At 42.0% G+C, this 18,295-nt stretch overlaps 1 protein-coding gene across 3 annotated transcripts; it reads left to right on the top strand.

The window, feature by feature from the left end:
- Nucleotides 1-1,910: 1,910 nt before the first annotated feature.
- On the top strand, nt 1,911-17,285 carry LOC109879013 (uncharacterized). 3 transcript variants are annotated; one of them, XM_031833565.1, is made up of 15 exons: nt 1,911-2,251; nt 3,542-3,675; nt 4,382-4,439; nt 5,996-6,124; nt 6,688-6,819; nt 10,939-11,043; nt 11,240-11,371; nt 13,184-13,267; nt 14,124-14,273; nt 14,679-14,724; nt 14,808-14,859; nt 14,956-15,085; nt 15,329-15,517; nt 15,801-15,973; nt 16,075-17,285. In XM_031833565.1, the coding sequence occupies exons 1-15, from the start codon at nt 2,249-2,251 to the stop codon at nt 16,334-16,336; spliced, it is 1,779 nt and encodes a 592-aa protein (XP_031689425.1). In that variant the 5' UTR covers nt 1,911-2,248; the 3' UTR covers nt 16,337-17,285. The 3 variants fall into 3 exon arrangements, with proteins under 3 accessions (XP_031689425.1, XP_031689427.1, XP_031689429.1); XM_031833567.1 differs by lacking the exon at nt 3,542-3,675 and having other exon boundaries at nt 2,084-2,251; XM_031833569.1 differs by lacking the exons at nt 1,911-2,251; nt 3,542-3,675; nt 4,382-4,439 and adding an exon at nt 5,156-5,291.
- The last annotated feature ends 1,010 nt before the right edge of the window (nt 17,286-18,295 follow it).

Raw genomic sequence — 18,295 nt, forward strand, 5'->3', positions numbered from 1 at the left:
TCCATTATGAATAGGCCCAACTCTCTTAGGCTGTGTTTACACAGCCACCCTAAAAACCAAAATCAGATTTTCTTTATAGACAATCTTTTTTTTCTGAATGTCCACACGTGACCCATATCAGATATGCACATTCACACTTAATGTAGCCTCTGAAATAGCACACAGATTCCGCTGTTCCTTTAAAATGTGGGGTGGTTGTCATGGTAACGACGGGTTGTAAAAAATAATCTATAATAATAATAATTTATAAGTAAAACAAAATCTGATCTGAGTGTCCAAACCGTTCGCATATAGAGAGCAAGTAATAGTAGTCCTAATGGCGTCTTTTTGTATGCACTAACTCAGTCATGGTTCGTTGGCCAACACCTATTGAACCCTTTCTGTGGTTACAAGTATTGCCCCACGAGGGCGATGCGCGTAAATTGGTGGCAGAACACTGGGGAGTTCTCATAGAACGCCAACAAAAAATGCTATTTACATGTTGCTTATAGGTGCATTTCACAATACTTTTGAATTATAATTGGGTTTTAAGTCTCATATACATGTCCTGCTTAATATGTTTGTGTCGTTTTCGCAAATTAACTGCATTATACTTCAACCAATAAAATGGCTCTTTTGCTACAGCCTATGTCAATAAGCGTTAGCATTCTAGTTAACAACTGCTGCATCCAAAATAGTTATTTTGCTAAGATCACAACCAAATATAATCTTAGCAACTCATCAAGCTAGAATCAAAACATAATTGTAAGCGATGTGAACCCCCAAAAGTGATTTTGGTAATAACGTAAATCTGTTGAATGAGCGCAGGTGGCGATGGATTTTTTAAATGGATTTTTTAAATATGTTTTTAATTATAAATGTATTTTATTCATAATACAAATGTCTACTTACATTGCTACATCAAACATGTCTAGCAAACCAAACACAGGTATTAACAATGCTCAAACATACAAAAGATAAATAAATAAAATACAAAAAAGAAACCATTTAAGTGCAATTATATTCACTCTGAAAATATCTTTATTATAATGATTCATGAAGATGTTATTTGGGTGGCGATGGCTTTCTTACTACAGCCAAGAGTCGCGTGACGTCCGTGTGTTGCCTATTGTAAAATGAATGGAGTTTTTGGATAAACACCGAAAATAAGGTCTGTGGTAAATGCAGGCTTAGGAGATCTTATACGTTTTGTTCTATGATAATCTTTATCAGCTAACGTCACTTTTTTGTAAATTTTGAAGAATTTATATAATCATATAAAGCACATAAGGCTTCATAATTCATAAAGGTCATGTTAACTGACGGATATTATCTCATAGAACTAAAGGTGTAAGATCTCCTAAGCCTGTGTTAACCTCAGACCTTATTTTTCGTATTTATCCCAAAACCCTATTCTTTGCCAATTCATTTTCCCCGTAGGAATGGCTGAACGAAGCACAGGTAACTCATTTCTGTTTTTTAGGACTACAAGCTGGCGAGATCTATGGAGGATTGGGGTCGTACCACGATTGAGATCCACATATGGATGTGGTATAAATCGGAAGTCAAAAGATCAGATTCAATGGCTGTGTTTTTTTTTCACTAGTTGGTCTTTTGACCTATCATCTCTGAAAAATGATCCGATGTAAAAAGATCTGATGTGATTGGTCAAAAGACCAATTAGTATAAGAAATATATCTGAATTGGCCTGCCTGTGTAAACACAGCCTTAATAGCCTACATGGCTCTGGATGGAGGTAGGCTAACATCATAATTAAATATGGCACAAGCACAGTGAGGTCAAACAATGTAACAGTGAGTTTTAAAGGCATCACACTCCCACCCAGTGACATGTACTAAGAGGTGGGCCATAGAGAATGATAGAGGCCTCTAGCAGCCAAAAGGCAGTTTTAGCATGAGCAGTGCCATTGAGGGATTCCACCCTTTTAAAATAGTCAACTGGGTGGAGATTCCTATGGGTTGTAGCCTCTATCGGGCTCTGGTTAGGAGAATTAGGTTAAGGTCAGAAAAAAAGTTAGCAAAAAACTATCAACGTTTGATGTCAAATTTGACAAAAGCTGTATCCAGTCTAGATATGACCTTATCAAGTGGGTGATCAATCAAGGTGATGATGGAGAAAGACCTGCCTTTATAGGCACTGCCCCCCAGAATAAGTATATCGCAGGTGCAGCACATAAATGAACCAGTCTCCTCTCTGTTGGGAGTAGATCAGTGAGAAACTGCTTGGTGACAAGAGACTGACATCTGAAATGGTAAGGGCCTTGTCTTGTCTGTGGAATAGTAGGACTCCGAGGCTGGTTTGATTTAACAATTAATGTGTTGACTGAATGAGAATATTTGGAAATGTACCATACGTGCAGTAGATGGAATACAGACCGTGGGACATAGGACGCCTTCGTTAGCGGCCGTTCAAAAAAGCTGGTCAAACAAAGTAGATATTCGTCAAATCCGAATTGACTTGTGTCCCAACAGGCCCATAAGGTTACTAAAATCCGATGTCGCTGTTTTTGCTGCATAATATTTAGAAGTTGTCTAATTACCAATATATTTAGATTAAAGTAGTAACGGTTATCGAAGCTGTTTGCGATGGATGAAGATACTGAACTTGTGAAATCAATCAGATATTGACTGAATTATATCACACAATAAAACATTACTTGCATGGACAAACAATTGAGTTCAGGCATTTGTTGAAACTCAGGTAGGCCTATTACAGTTATTGTAACGTTTTATTTTATGAAACAAATCAGGAGTGCATCCGGTATTTTATGAATGACCTCTTCTACCGATTCGATTCGGCCAACGACGTTCACCAAAACAATCGGCTCAGAAAGAGCCGTCTGTTCGAGATCGACCCATCATTAGCCAACAGCGCGCAGATGCAGCACGGGTAAACTAATCTAGGCTACATGATTAGATTCTTTTGGGTAAGAGCGAGAATACGTTTATTTATCAAGCATCGGTCACCATAATAATACCCTTAAATACATGTCATTGTGTCCATGGCATATTTAATGTAAATACTGTAGAATTCCATTCATTCCTATGGAAGACTGCACCTACTGGGAGTGTCATTATGGCTGACCTGTTGCTTCAAAGCCTTTCAATGGCCAATAACGCACAACATCACCAATCCAGGGTTTATATTGATCATTGATTTGGCCCCATATTCCTAAAACACAACTACATCAAGCTTGTGACTCTACAAACTTGTTGGATGCATTTGCTATTTGTTTTTGTTTCAGATTATTTTGTGCCCAATGTAAATAATGTATTGTCATTTTCGAGTCAATTTTGTGATTAGAATGTGTAGAAATGTTCAGAAACAATGTTGATGCTAGTATAATTACAGATAATCCTGTATAATGAGTAAGAAAGTTGAGGCACAAATATCATACCCCCGAGACATGCTAACCTCTCACCAATAACAGGGGAGGTTAGTATATTATCATTATTCACATTTCATTCAAGATTCTGTAATCCTGGTAGAGCAACCACATTATGTAGAAATGTTCAGAAACCCAGTCCCACTCCTCCAACAGTCTTCACCTCTGGTGCCCCACCCAATGAAAAGCTTTCTGGGCAACCCTGAGGAGAGTGACCCCCTGATGAGATGGAGAATTGGTTCGCCCTCTGTATCTCAGATACACTTGACCCAGGGGTTGCTGAAGGCAGGGTAAGACACTGTCCATAAGTCAAGAGATTCAAATCAACCCACCCCCTCTGCCCTCAGAACAGCTTCAATTTGTCAGGCTATGGACTCTACAAGGTGTCAAGCGTTCCACAGGGATGCTGTCCCATGTTGACTCCAATGGTTCCCACAGTTGTCAAGTTGTCTGGATGTCCTTCGGGGGGCGGAGCATTGTTGATACACACAGAAACTGAGTGTGGAAAAACCCAGCAGCGTTAACATTTGACACAAACCGGTACGCCTGGCACCTACTACCAAACCCTGTTCAAAGACACTTAAATATTTTGTCTTACACATTCACCCTCAATGTCACACATACACAATCCATGTCTCAAGGCTTACAAATCCTTATTTAACTTGACTCCTCTGGTTCATCTACATTAATTTGAAGTGATTTTAACATGTGACCTCAAGGGTTCATAGCTTTCACCTGGTCAGTCTATGTATGGAAAGAGGTGTTCATAATGTTTTGTATTCTCACTGTACATGGTCTTATTTTCCTTTTGTTTGAACTGTATTTTCACTTTGTCTCCAATTGATGTCAATGCATGGCTCAATGCATGGCTCAATGCATGGCTCAATGCATGGCTCAATGCATGGCTCAGTGACCATTCTACTTGGGTAAGTTACATTTCTCCCCAGAGTGCATGGTCTCTGAAATGACTTGAATAACTTGTTTTACTCCTCTCAGGCCACCTTCTATTGTTGACAGAGAGGAGACCAGTTCAGCTACACAGGAAATGTGTTCGGTGAGACAAAATGAAAGCATCACAGTCAGTCAGCTCTAAATAAGAAATTGGCCCCAAGTGACTTTTTTTTCAATGTAAAAGTACACTGTCTCTACACAGGAAGAACCTAAAGCTCTGTTTGTTTATTACAACCTCAACTAGCGACAACCGGAGTTTACTAATGTAACCCCGGTTCTATGAACCAAGTGCACATTTTCTCTCGCACCCACCCCTGGTCTGGGAGACCCTGCATTAGTGAGACCAACTGGGTACATTAAGTCTGGTTCAGTTGTGCATCAGAATGGCTACCATGTTTCATCGTCCAATCTATCGTTGTGAACCAAATCATTAAAAGAGAATAGATTTAGTCATGTTGATTTCACTGAATCTCTCAATGGGCCTTGTAAACGTGTACCGTATAACTGCACTGGGGATTACAGTTGTTATATGGCAGTGTTTCCCAACCCTGGTCCTCCAGTACCACCAACAATACAGTTTATTATAGCCCTGTACAAACACACCGCACTCAACTCTTTGATGGCCTGATGATTAGTTGACAAGTTGAAACAGGTGTGCGTGTCTAGGGTTACAAGAAAAATGTGTACTATTGGGGCTACTCCAGGACCAGGGTTGGGGGAAACACTGCATAACTGACTCTGTAGTCCCTGTTGCATGGTGTTATCAAGTTGATGCAGAAAAACCTGCTTTTCTAGGCACTGCCCTCCGAATAGTAGATTGATGCACACAAAGAAGTCTCTCCTATTGTGAGTGGAGAAAGGAGAGGAAGTGTAGGGGGAAAACCGTGCTTTAGGACAAGATCAATATCCAGAAAAGTTCAGACAGGGTAATACTGGTATATCTGAGATGGCAAGGGTAAGGTACTTTTTAATTTACCTGTGGAGTTTTATGACTGAAGTGCAATTGATAAGCTTATAATTTTAAGTTGAAACTAACATTGTGCAGCAACAGTGTTTGACAAATGTTTGTAGCTATCTTTGTCATGATAAATGCATTTTGTTTTTCACACAATCTAAATGCAAAAAGTCAGACTGAAAGTGAAAGGGGTGGAATGGCAAGGCGCAGTGTCAACAGCTGAAATGTCTCGTCCAACTGGATAGACAAGGCAATTACATCCATGGTTCCTTCTCCACTGCAAAATAAAAAATAAAAAAAACATATTTAGGCAGATTTTAAAACTATTGCATTGATAACATTTTACTTAATTTATCTTATGCATTTATGGTAGATGTGTTTTGGAGCTATCATGATGGAACATTCCTACTGGGAGTTAAGTGCTCAGTTGGTCTTTGTTGGAGTGAGAGCAGGCTGGGCAGGTAACAGGTTGGGTAGAGTACAGTCATACCTGAGTTTTCTTAAAGGCCAAGAGTTGTTGCCTGGCTAGTATACGGAGTATCATTTGATTTATTAAAGTATTTATTTCAACGTCCTGTTATTTTCTGTACAAGGTTTATTGGCCAACTCGTCCTGTCTGTCTCCTCCTCACTGTCCCATCAGCCACCTCGGCTTATATTACACACCCACCCATACGTTCTTAACCCCCCCTCCTCCACCCACAGCCTCCACCTCTGGTGTCCCACCCCAGGAACATCTGTATGGGCAAGCCTGAGGAGAGTGATCCCCAGAGGAGATGGAGTTATGGTCCCTCTCCCCCAGACCCATCTGTCCCAGGGCTTGGTGAAGGCAGAGTAAGAGACTGTCAACCATTGACAACATGAGCCCTGGTCAAAAGAAGTGCACTATGTAGGGAATAGGAGCCATTTGGGACCCTATCCCTATATAGTGCACTACTTTTGACACAGCTATTGACTTGCATTCCTTACAATTTGAACTGCAGTTTTAACTATGGTATAACTCACCTGACTTAATCCTCTTGGCCCCCTGGGGAGCGTAGGACATCCACCATGGCTCTCCACCTAACTCTTCTCTGAGAGACCTATGGTTTGAAATATAAATGGACTTAAATGTATTTATATTAGAACTGCAGTGGTATACCATGATGTACAGTATATAACTATAGTGTGAAACTGTTATTGTAAATGTGAATTCTTCGAACCCAGGAACAGCCCAGAAGCTGCCCCCTGTGGCCCAGAATAAGGGATAGTTGAGAGTCCTCCACAAGGTGGTTGTGACCCTCAGGATGGAGTGTCTGAAGGCATCTCATCTGATGCAGCAACATGCATTCTTCTCTTTTACTTTGCTTTCATACAGTATGAATCTTAACACCCACCCATACATTCTTCACCCACAGCCTCCACCTCCAGTGCCCCACCCCAGGAAAATCAATATGAGCAAGCCTGAGGAGAGTAAGCCCCAGAGGAGATGGAGCTATGGTCCCTCCTCTCCCTCACACACATCTGGTCCAGGGGTTGATAGAGGCAGAGTAAGAGACTGTCCATAAATCAATGAATTGGAATCTACCATTGACAACCAGTCAGGTCACCCATGATACAAGTCAGTATTCAATGTCTGAGGATGTTGGGAAATGAAGTGGAACCTGGCCACTAGGGGCAACAGTGAGCGCTGTTACCTTCAAGAAGGTTTCAGTTTTGCTAGGGCGTTGGGGATGGCGTAAGCATCTACCCCTGATGCCAAAGGCTTCATGTTCGAAACCAACAATAAAGTATTGTTTTAAGCCATAACCATTTGGAGTTAATGCCTAACCTTAAACAATTCAGAAGTTGCTGTTTGAGAAACATGGATGAACATCTAACTCTGACGTGAGAGCTGGTAGACGTGTGAAATGCCTTTCTTGAAGGTCTAACCCCCAACAATTCAGAAATCAATAACAATGTAATACTAAAAAACTACGTAGAACAAAAAATATAGCATACTATATACAGGCAACTTTCTCTTGCTTCTCGCGAAGCAAGACAACACTGAACTTTCTGTTTTCCCCATTAACACTAAACCTTTCTCTCTACTGTTTGAATTGTGATTGAATCAACACTAGCCACTTTCAATGCAGCATACCGAAGCAAAGCGAACCATGCAAGAGTAAATGGCTTGTTTTGAGGTACATGTAGCGACACATGTTCAAAACTAGGAAAGTATAATTGGTTATTAGCCCAGTTCTAGGTAATTTGTAGTCAGCAATGGGGGAGTGATTGTTTCCTACAAGAGCACAAAACGTGTGCATTTCTGGACATCTTTGAAAAGTTAAATGTTTTATTTAATTGTTTTGCTTAAATGGGCAGTGTTGTATTTTGAGACACGCATGAATAAGCTAAGTTGACAATAGGCAGAGAGTAGCATCAGTGAGTGTCTGGTCTGCTGAGTGCAGAACACTGAGGCTGTACCCACTTAACTAAAGTGGTCAAGAAGGCTACTGACTATTTCATTATAATGAAGGCCTACTAGAGGGGCTTACAATGAAGATGATGTATCACATAACATTTTAACATGGAAATAGCTGTTCTATCATTCAACCTACAGTAGCAGCTAATGTGTGGTGTTCAATGTAGGCCTACATTCCATGAGACTTTTGAAGAAAAAATTCAGGGCTTGACATTAACCTGTTTATCCACTTGTCCTTCAGACAAGGTGACTGAAAATGTTCTTGTGTTTGATACAAGAAGCCACTTTACAAAATAAAATGCATTGTCACTATATGTAGCTCTCGCTTTGATTTCAAGCGCAGCTACTCTGACCGCTCATGCTGTAAACACAGTCCAGTTCAAAGTGAATGGCACAGATCTATATATGGCAATGAATCTGTTTGCATATAGGCCTACTGCAGCTCTGATCTGGTTATGGCGCACGGGTCTGTGTAGAGTATGGGTCGTGCCTGTCAATGCTATAGAATTCTACTTTGATGCATTCTGCCTACAACAATCTCTTGCATAGATGGTTTTTTATTTCGGTATGTTAAATTGAAAGTGGCTAATATTGTGTTGATTCGATCACAACTCTCACAGTAAAGGGGAAATATGGATATGTAACACTAAGGGGGAAAACTGGAGAAAATTTAGTGATGTTCAGTGATGTTCAATCTCATGCTTCTCTGTGTGCACTGATATTTCTTCTGTGCTGCAGTCCTGGGGGAGCTGCGCGCTAGCGCAGGCATGCAGCTCAGAGGGCACATCGGTTCTGAATACAAAGCATTATGTTTGGGGCAAATCCAACACCACATCACTGAGTACCACTCTTCATATTTTCAAGCATGGTGGCTGCATCATTTATGGGTATGCATGTCATCGGCAAAGACTAGGGATTTCTTAAAATAAATGGAATTGCGCTAATAACAGGCAAAATCTTAGAGGAAAACCTTGTTCAGTCTGCTTTTCAACAGAGAGAAATTCACCTTTTTGAGCAGGACAATACCCTAAAACACAAGGACAAATATACACTGGAGTTGCTTACCAAGACAACTTTGAATGTTTCTGAGTGGCCTACTGTAGTTGACAGGTTTTACTTCAATTGGCTTAAATCTATGGAAAGACTTAAATGGCTAGGGGTGTGAATACTTTCTGAACGCACTGTGTACAAAACATTATTAACATCTGCTCTTTCCACTACATAGACTATCCAGGTTAAAGCTATGATTCCTTATTGATGTCACTTGTTAAATCCACTTCAAACAGTGAAGGGAAGCGGGGGGGACAGGTTAAATAAGATTGTTTTAAATGTCTTGAGACATGGATTGTGTACAGTCGTGGCCAAAAGTTTTGAGAATGACACACATACTAATTTTCACAAAGTCTGCTGCCTCAGTTTGTATGATGGCAATTTGCATATACTCCAGAATGTTATGAAGTGTGATCAGATGAATTGCAAAGTCCCTCTTTGCCATGCAAATGAACTGAATCCCCCCCCCAAAATTCCACTGCATTTCAGCCCTGCCACAAAAGGACCAGCTGACATGTCAGTGATTCTTTCGTTAACACAGGTGAGTGTTGACGAGGACAAGGCTGGGGATCACTCTGTCATGCTGATTGAGTTCGAATAACAGACTGGAAGCTTCAAAAGGAGGGTGATGCTTGGAATCATTGTCCTCTGTCAACCATGGTTACCTGCAAGGAAACACGTGCCGTCACCATTGCTTTGCACAAAAAGGGCTTCACAGGCAAGGATATTGCTACCAGTAAGATTGCACCTAAATCAAACATTTATCGGATCATCAAGAACTTCAAGGAGAGCGGTTCAATTGTTGTGATGAAGGCTTCAGGGCACCCAAGAATGTCCAGCAAGCGCCAGGACCGTCTCCTAAAGTTGATTCAGCTGTGGGATCAGGGCACCACCAGTGCAGAGCTTGCTCAGGAATGGCAGCAGGCAGGTGTGAGTGCATCTGCACGCACAGTGAGGCAAATACAATTGGAGGATGGCGTGGCATCAAGAAGGGCAGCAAAGAAGCTACTTCTCTCCAGGAAAAACATCAGGGACAGACTGATATTCTGCCAAAGGTACAGGGATTGGACTGCTGAGGACTGGGGTAAAGTCATTTTCTCTGATGAATCCCCTTTCCGATTGTTTGGGGCATCCGGAAAAAAGCTTGTTCGGAGAAGACAAGGTGAGCGCTTACTATCAGTCTTGTGTCATGCCAACAGTAAAGCATCCTGAGACATTCATGTGTGGGGTTGCTTCTCAGCCAAGGGAGTGGGCTCATTTACAATTTTGCTTAAGAACACAGCCATGAATAAAGAATGGTACCAACACATCCCAACCATCCAGGAACAGTTTGGTGACGAACGATGCCTTTTCCAGCATGATGGAGCACCTTGTCATAAGGCAAAGGTCATAACTAAGTGGCTCGGGGAACGGAATATTGATATTTTGTGTCCATGTTCAGGAAAATCCCATTGAAAACTTGTGGTCAATCCTCAAGAGGTGGGTGGACAAAAAAAAGCCCATATATTCTGACACTCCAAGCATTGCTTATGCCAGAATGGGCTGCCATCAGTCAGGATGTGGCCCAGAAGTTAATTGATAGCAGGCCAGGTTGGATTGCAGAGGTCTTGAAAAAGAAGGGTCAACCCTGCAAATATTGTTTGCATCAACTTTATGTGATTGTCAATCAAAGCCATTGACACTTATGAAATGCTTGTAATTATACTTCAGTATTCCATAGTAACATCTGCCAAAAATATCTGAAGACACTGAAGCAGTAAACTTTGAAAATTATTTGTCATTCTCAACTTTTGGCCACGACTGTATGCGTCCCATTCAGAGGGTGAATGGGCTTGACAAAAGTTGTGCCTTTTTGAAAGGGGTATGGTAGCAGGTGCCAGGTTCACTGGTTTATGTCAAGAACTACAACGCTGCTGGGTTTTTCAAGATCAACAGTTTCCCATGTGTATCAATGGTCCACCACCCAAGGACATCCAGCCAACTTGACATAACTGTGGGAGGCAGCGGAGTCTAGATGAATTGAGGCTGTTCTGAGGGCAAAAGGGGTGAGGGGGGGGTACAACTCAGTATTAGGAAGATGTTCTTCATGTTTTGTACCGTGTGTGTGTATAACTATGGTGTGACACTATTTTATTTTTTGTAACTGACATCTTAGAAGCCAGGCACCGCCCAGAAATCGTGGTCGGTGGGAAGGAATCCTCCACACGAAGGCGGTTGTGACCCTCCAGATGGGGGGAGTGTGTCTGAATTCATTAAGAAGGTATCTCATCTGGTGCAGCAACACACTTCTCTTTCATATACAGTGAGAGGGAATCTTAACTTCCAACTTATGTTGCATTTTCTCTGTCTCCCACTGACATTTAACGTACAACTAAGTGGAAATTCGTCTTGAGCGGAAGTTGGTGCACTTTGACGTAAATTCTGTCTCTGAATATGACTTGAATGTTATTTTTCAGTTTGAAGCTAAAGAGGACCAGAACAAGCAGCTGGTGGTGCATTGTCCTGTTGGTCCGCCTGCCGTCATCTACAGAGAGGACTCCGTTCCCCCTCTCTATGAAAAGGTTTTGGCTACGCAGGAAACTCGTATGGTGAGACAGAGAGAACAGATGTTTAACACTAAGCTTAAATCAAATAATCGTGTATTGGTCGTGTACAGTTTAGAAGATGTTGTAACGTGTGTGGCAAAATGCTTATGTTACTAGTTCCGAACAATGGAGTATAATGCCAAACAAGTAAGGATTGCCTCAACGAATCCAATTAAATAACACTGGAACGGTAATCCAAATGCAATCGTATGTATATGTATGTATGTATGTATGTATGTATGTATACCGGGATAACTTCCACAATATACTAAGAATGACAGAGTACAGCAGTAGATATATAACAGCAGTAGATATATAACAGCAGTAGATGTATAACAGCAGTAGATGTATAACAGCAGTAGATGTATAACAGCAGTAGATGTATAACAGCAGTAGATGTATAACAGCAGTAGATGTATAACAGCAGTAGATGTATAACAGCAGTAGATGTATAACAGCAGTAGATATATAACAGCAGTAGATGTATAACAGCAGTAGATATATAACAGCAGTAGATATATAACAGCAGTAGATGTATAACAGCAGTAGATGTATAACAGCAGGAGATGTATTACAGCAGTAGATGTATTACAGCAGTAGATGTAGTACAGCAGTAGATGTATTACAGCAGTAGATGTATTACAGCAGTAGATATTTAACAGTGAGCTGTCAAGAATCCAGTATAGAATACATATGTGGTGTGTATAAAGGTTGTAACTACAATGTACAGTAGTAGAAATATTAGAATGAGCTATACGGAGAATACAAATCAAATCAAATTTATTTATATAGCCCTTCGTACATCAGCTGATATCTCAAAGTGCTGTACAGAAACCCAGCCTAAAACCCCAAACAGCAAGCAATGCAGGTGTAGAAGCACGGTGGCTAGGAAAAACTCCCTAGAAAGGCCAATACCTAGGAAGAAACCTAGAGAGGAACCAGGCTATGTGGGGTGGCCAGTCCTCTTCTGGCTGTGCCGGGTGGAGATTATAACAGAACATGGCCAAGATGTTCAAATGTTCATAAATGACCAGCATGGTCGAATAATAATAAGGCAGAACAGTTGAAACTGGAGCAGCAGCACAGTCAGGTGGAAGTTGAAACTGGAGCAGCAGCATGGCCAGGTGGACTGGGGACAGCAAGGAGTCATCATGTCAGGTAGTCCTGGGGCATGGTCCTAGGGCTCAGGTCAGTTGAAACTGGAACAGCAGCATGGCCAGGTGGACTGGGGACAGCAAGGAGTCATCATGTCAGGTAGTCCTGGGGCATGGTCCTAGGGCTCAGGTCCTCCGAGAGAGAGAAAGAAAGAGAGAAGGAGAGAATTAGAGAAAGCACACTTAGATTCACACAGGACACCGAATAGGACAGGAGAAGTACTCCAGATATAACAAACTGACCCCAGCCCCCCGACACATAAACTACTGCAGCATAAATACTGGAGGCTGAGACAGGAGGGGTCAGGAGACACTGTGGCCCCATCCGAGGACACCCCCGGACAGGGCCAAACAGGAAGGATATAACCCCACCCACTTTGCCAAAGCACAGCCCCCACACCACTAGAGGGATATCTTCAACCACCAACTTACCATCCTGAGACAAGGCTGAGTATAGCCCACAAAGATCTCCGCCACGGCACAACCCAAGGGGGGGGGCGCCAACCCAGACAGGATGACCACAACAGTGAATCAACCCACTCAGGTGACGCACCCCCTCCAGGGACGGCATGAGAGAGCCCCAGCAAGCCAGTGACTCAGTATACAGTATTTAATCATAACACTAATGCTTGGTTTTCCGAGCTGTACCTTGTTCTTCCAGTTTGGGTCGCCTGCCTTCGTTGACAGAGAAGAATCCAATGACTACATCTATGAAGAGGTTTTTGCTACGCATGAGACTCGTACGGTATGACAACTGAAGGGATCAGTCAGCCAGCTTCAAATACTGTTTTTACGTTTTTCACATTATACTTCAAGGGCCGGTTTCCTGGGGTTGGATGTAACAGTAAACAAATATCGGGGACACTCGAATTAGTATGATATGTGGATGGCCGTCATTCACTTCATATGTTATGAATTACAAAATGTTACAAATTGCAATACATATGTTAGATTCCAATTTGTGGTGGCTGACATTGGCTAGGTGGCTAATGCTAACGTTAGCAAGATGGCTAGGTGGCTAATGCTAACGTTAGTCTAGCAATGTCTGTTTGCTAGACTAGGTGTAAAGGTTAGCTAACTAGTTGCAAAGTAGCAAGTAGTTGCAAAGTTGTCCATGAGGGGATTTGAACATGCACATTTTGGGTTACTCAACATTCACTTTATACGCCAACCCATCCTCCTTTAGTTTTTGCCTTAAGTAACCTTCTGTCTTATGTAACCATACCAAACATTACATATCATATACATTTGAGTGCCACTGATTTTCATTTACTATGTTACATCTATTCTGAGACCAGCCTGATATCCCAGACCCAGATTAAGCCTAGTCCATGATTTTTTAAAAACATTTTTAAATGTAGCATACGCTCTTGTCCAGAGCAACTTTTTTTTTTTTTTCTTCATTGGAGTCAAACCCACACCCCTATTGTTGCAAGCACCATGCTCTACCAACTGTGCCACACGGGACCATTCTCTATGTAGATTCTCTTTTGAAAGAGTTTTTACTAGGACTAGGCTTGATCTTAATCTGGTAAACCGGCCCGACGTGTCATCCTCTATTACAAAGTGACCTGAAAAAAAGTTTGTTTCTATTGTTTTAGGTAACAGTTCAACAACAGATATGTGCAACCTATGTTCACTGTGTAAGGCCACCTCCTCCATTGCCGTTAAAGCAGTCACTCCCTCTGAAAGGCAGAATCAAAACACTCTCAAGAAGCAGCATTCGTGAAGAGGAAGAAGATAACATCAAGGTATGACTGTGAACCTGCTCCGTGATGATTCCCCTGGGTATAGATCTAGGATCAGCTTCCACTTCCCCAGTCCTAACAGTAACAATTAGGGGGGGAAATATGCTAAACTGATCCACGATCAGAATTGACTGGAAATTTCACCATACACCGTAAAACCTAGCCTAAACTGCCCTAAGTGGTCAAAAGACCGGAATGAAACCACAACCACTAGTGGCTGTTGGGCCTATGTATAACCATGAACAGCTCAACTAAGCTGTCAGGCATCAATACATTGTGTATAATATTATTTACATACATGTGGGTTTGTTACATACAGAACCTCCCAAAGAATCATCACTAATGACAATTTGACCACAACCATTTGCCAAATTCACATTTCACCCTTTCATTTAATTCTTCCATCAGGATGCAGATGGTCTGATGGAATGGTGGGAGAAGGTGAAAAGTGAACGTGAGCATCACAGCTTCAAAATGTACTTTGTAATTTCCAGCATAATTTAGGTGCAACTTTAATATTTTCCTCTGACTTTTTAGCATGGAAAGATCTGTCTAAAGACCCTAAACTGGCCAAGAAGGGAGAAGCAAAGTAAGTTATTTTTGTTTAGACCCAGCTAACGAAATTGTGTACATTTGAATATTCTGTCACTAACCACCCTCCATACTGATGACCTTCTATTTCTAGACTGTTCAAAGAGAAAGCCCAGCGGTTCCAGAATGCATTGCAGTTGTACAACCTCCTCCTGACTAAGCATGGGGAGACCCTAAAGAACCACATCATTGACCTCATCAGCATCGCAGACAACTTAGACAAGGTAGGAGTACTATAGACTACTGTACAGGCAACGTAGACAGGGTAGGAGCATGATGACCTTACTGTACAGACTACTTAGACAAGGTAGGAACACTATAAAATACTACTGTATACGCTTGTAATGCCTTTGATTTTTAATGTAAGCCTGTAACTAACATCAATTACCCCCAAGCAGATTTAAATACAATTCTACAATTCCATTAGAGTTCATTCCATTCAAATCAACAATTTAATTCTATCCAAGGTTTCCAAGGGAACCAAGATTGCTGGCATCACCGGGGGCGCCACGGGGGCGGTTGGAGGGGTGGCGGCTGCAGCAGGGGTGATCCTCGCCCCCTTCACCCTAGGGGCATCACTGGCCTTGACAGTGGTCGGTGTCGGTGTAGCTGCAGCTGGAGGGGTCACAGGGGCCTCTGCAGTTATTGCTAACAAAGTGAGCTGTTAGAATCCAAACACAATCAAACTATATTTATAGAGCATTTGCAGGATGATGGCACACTTAATATATTCATATGGTTCATGCTTGATTGGACAGACACCAGGAATTTAACTTGGCCTGTGAGCCAAGTTAGTTTCCCCATGAAACTCACTCAGATAAATTCACTAAGTGTTCCCTTCGGAACTTAGATACTTAAACGAATGTTGAGCAGTACTGTGCATAACATCACTGTCCAACTCCTCTTCATTCCAGGAAGTAAATTCTTCATCTCTCTTAGGTGAGCAGTGCACAGGACAGGAAGAAGATTGAGTTGATCCTTCAAGACTACCTGGCCCTGATGGGTGACATTGAAGCCTGCTTGAGGTTCATCAACGTGGGCATGGAGCACCTGAGGAAGCACAACCTCTCAACCCTCCAGGAGGTCGACACAGAGGCCGTCAGAGTGGTCAGGTATGATCTTAATAATATTCTGCATTTACTCTTGTCTGGAAATATATTATCTTTATTTATTTTTAAATATTTGCATGTTTTTAAAACTTAACCTAAACCAGGGTGGCCATAGTGACAGGAGTGGGTAGCTCCAGTGCCATAGATGCCAGCAGTAAGGCATCGGGGATGCTCCAAGGCTTTGCTCTAGGCATGGATATCTATTTTACCCAGAAGGAGGATGGCAAAGGTGGCCCGAAGCTGAAGAAGGGATTGGAGTCCAAGTTTGGGAGAAAGATACGCGAAGTGGCTCAGCAGCTGAATGAAGGGCTGGATGAAGTGATCAAGGTCAAATATGAGCTAGTTGAAAATAAGCTCATCCTCTGAAGAAAGGGAAAGGGGGATACCTGGTCAGTTGCTCAACTGAAATGTCTTCCACATTTAACCCAACCCCTCTGCCTTAATCGACAGCCCTACACACACACACACGTGGTTTCTTCAAGGCTTCTTTGGGAAGGGTGATGGTTCCAGTGATATTTAAAATGTTGGTGGCGGCTCATTGGACTTGATGTTATGCGATTACATGATTAAGGTCAGTGTCTTGTGAATTGAGACTGGTTGACAGTCAGTAGTTCTCAATTCTCTCCTCAGGGACCCTGAGCAGTTCCAGTGCTAGTGTACTTGATTATGTTAATAGACACAATAGTAAAAACCGATGGAATTTTAAAAATATAACATTGCTATTACACCAGAATAAATAACATTTTGAGATCATTCTCCATGAAGTTTCTATAAATAACCATAACGGAAGCCTTTGTCTAAAACTTTTTAGAAATGGTTATTTATGCAACATTTTGGTATGTTGTCTACCAGGTTTCAGAATCACTGCAACATTTTCCATTGTCAAATCTATTGTCATATAAACCAATGTTGTGAATAAATAAGTAAATAATTAGAAGACAGATTTAGTCATGTTCTTTTTTTTTCTTCCCAATTTCAACTAATCTCTCAATGGACCTTGTAGGTCTGTATATTATAACTGGTAATGTACTCTCCGGTGCAATGATCATGGCCGGCCCTCCCTCTAGGCAAAATTATGCCCGGCACTTGATTTTTGGGGAGGCATTTTGACAATTGGTTGCCGCCCTCTGGCGCCCCTGATCGGCTACTACACCGCCCGCGGCACCCCAGCCACCAGCTCATAGCGTTGCTGCTGTTCCCGCCCCCCACCCCATTCCTACTTCTCCCGAATCCCACTATCCTTGGTGATGTGTTTATGGGATTATCCAATTGTGAAAAATGTATAAAAATGAATCTGCCAATTAAATGTTTGTTTTAAAATATATTTGTGTGACACGATTAGTGATTAAGGCAGTAGCCTACCATGTTATTAGCTAGCTAACAGAGGATATAACTTTAGCTAAACGTAATCTATAGAGTTGAAACAATTTGCTACCACGTCTAAAACCGACAACTATGAGACAAGAGGCACAATCTCTGAACCAAAGAAATATGCTGGTGCATTGTATCAGCATGCAGCAATGTCCATCAGCCGGTGTGGAGAATGACAAGCCTACGAGGACGACGAGCCCCGGTTCGCTGATTCTAGCAGCAAAGAGGGCAAACCGGAGGAGTCCCAAACCATGCACTTCCACCGATGATGACAGCTCTCTGGGCTGGACACGAACAGGTGCTCGCGCCAGGCTAAGCCACACCTCCAAACAATGCCGCCAAGACCCTATCTTGGACCCAGACTCAGATTCTTCGCTCCCGGTCCCCAATGACAGTTGTGGTACTCCTGCTAAATCCGACTCCCAGACAAAAAAAAACTTAAAATATTCCTGTGATTGGCCAAAATATATGAATGGATCTTTACGGGATATGTTAGTGCAGGCTGGGCCACAACAGGATAAGGAGGGGTATTTCCCAAGAGATGAGGGTAAGCGAACGTTTTCGGTGGCCCACTACAATAGGAGGATGGCGAACCGGGAGAGAGTGGAGCGACCAAGGTTGGTCTATTCCAAACTAAACGATGCAGCCTTCTGTTTTTGCTGCAAACATATTTGCATATATAATTGGAGCTTATTTCTATATCTTCCAAAAAAGAAGAGGTAAGCCTACCTGTTTGACAGACACAATTATCCTATTCATAGATCTCGGTATAGCCAAATACTCCAATACTGTCGCATGCACTGATTAAATACCTGCGTGTCTGGGAAGGGCTTGGTGTGTTTGACTCAAACCAGGGCTCGAATTAAGTGAGGGTATCACATACCCGTTGTTAAAGGGCAACAATGATTAGACTATTTGCTTTATATTTTGAAATGCATAAAACGTATCCAGATT

Source organism: Oncorhynchus kisutch, linkage group LG1 (assembly GCF_002021735.2).
Source record: "Oncorhynchus kisutch isolate 150728-3 linkage group LG1, Okis_V2, whole genome shotgun sequence".
In the NCBI taxonomy this organism is placed as follows: domain Eukaryota; kingdom Metazoa; phylum Chordata; class Actinopteri; order Salmoniformes; family Salmonidae; genus Oncorhynchus; species Oncorhynchus kisutch.

Excerpts from the sequence above, each read along its gene's own strand:
- LOC109879013 (XM_031833565.1), top strand. Across the intron at positions 4,440-5,995 it reads CTACACAGGAAATGTGTTCG|CCTCCACCTCTGGTGTCCCA; the intron begins GTGAGACAAAAT and ends CTCCACCCACAG. Across the intron at positions 14,725-14,807 it reads GGAGAAGGTGAAAAGTGAAC|CATGGAAAGATCTGTCTAAA; the intron begins GTGAGCATCACA and ends CTGACTTTTTAG.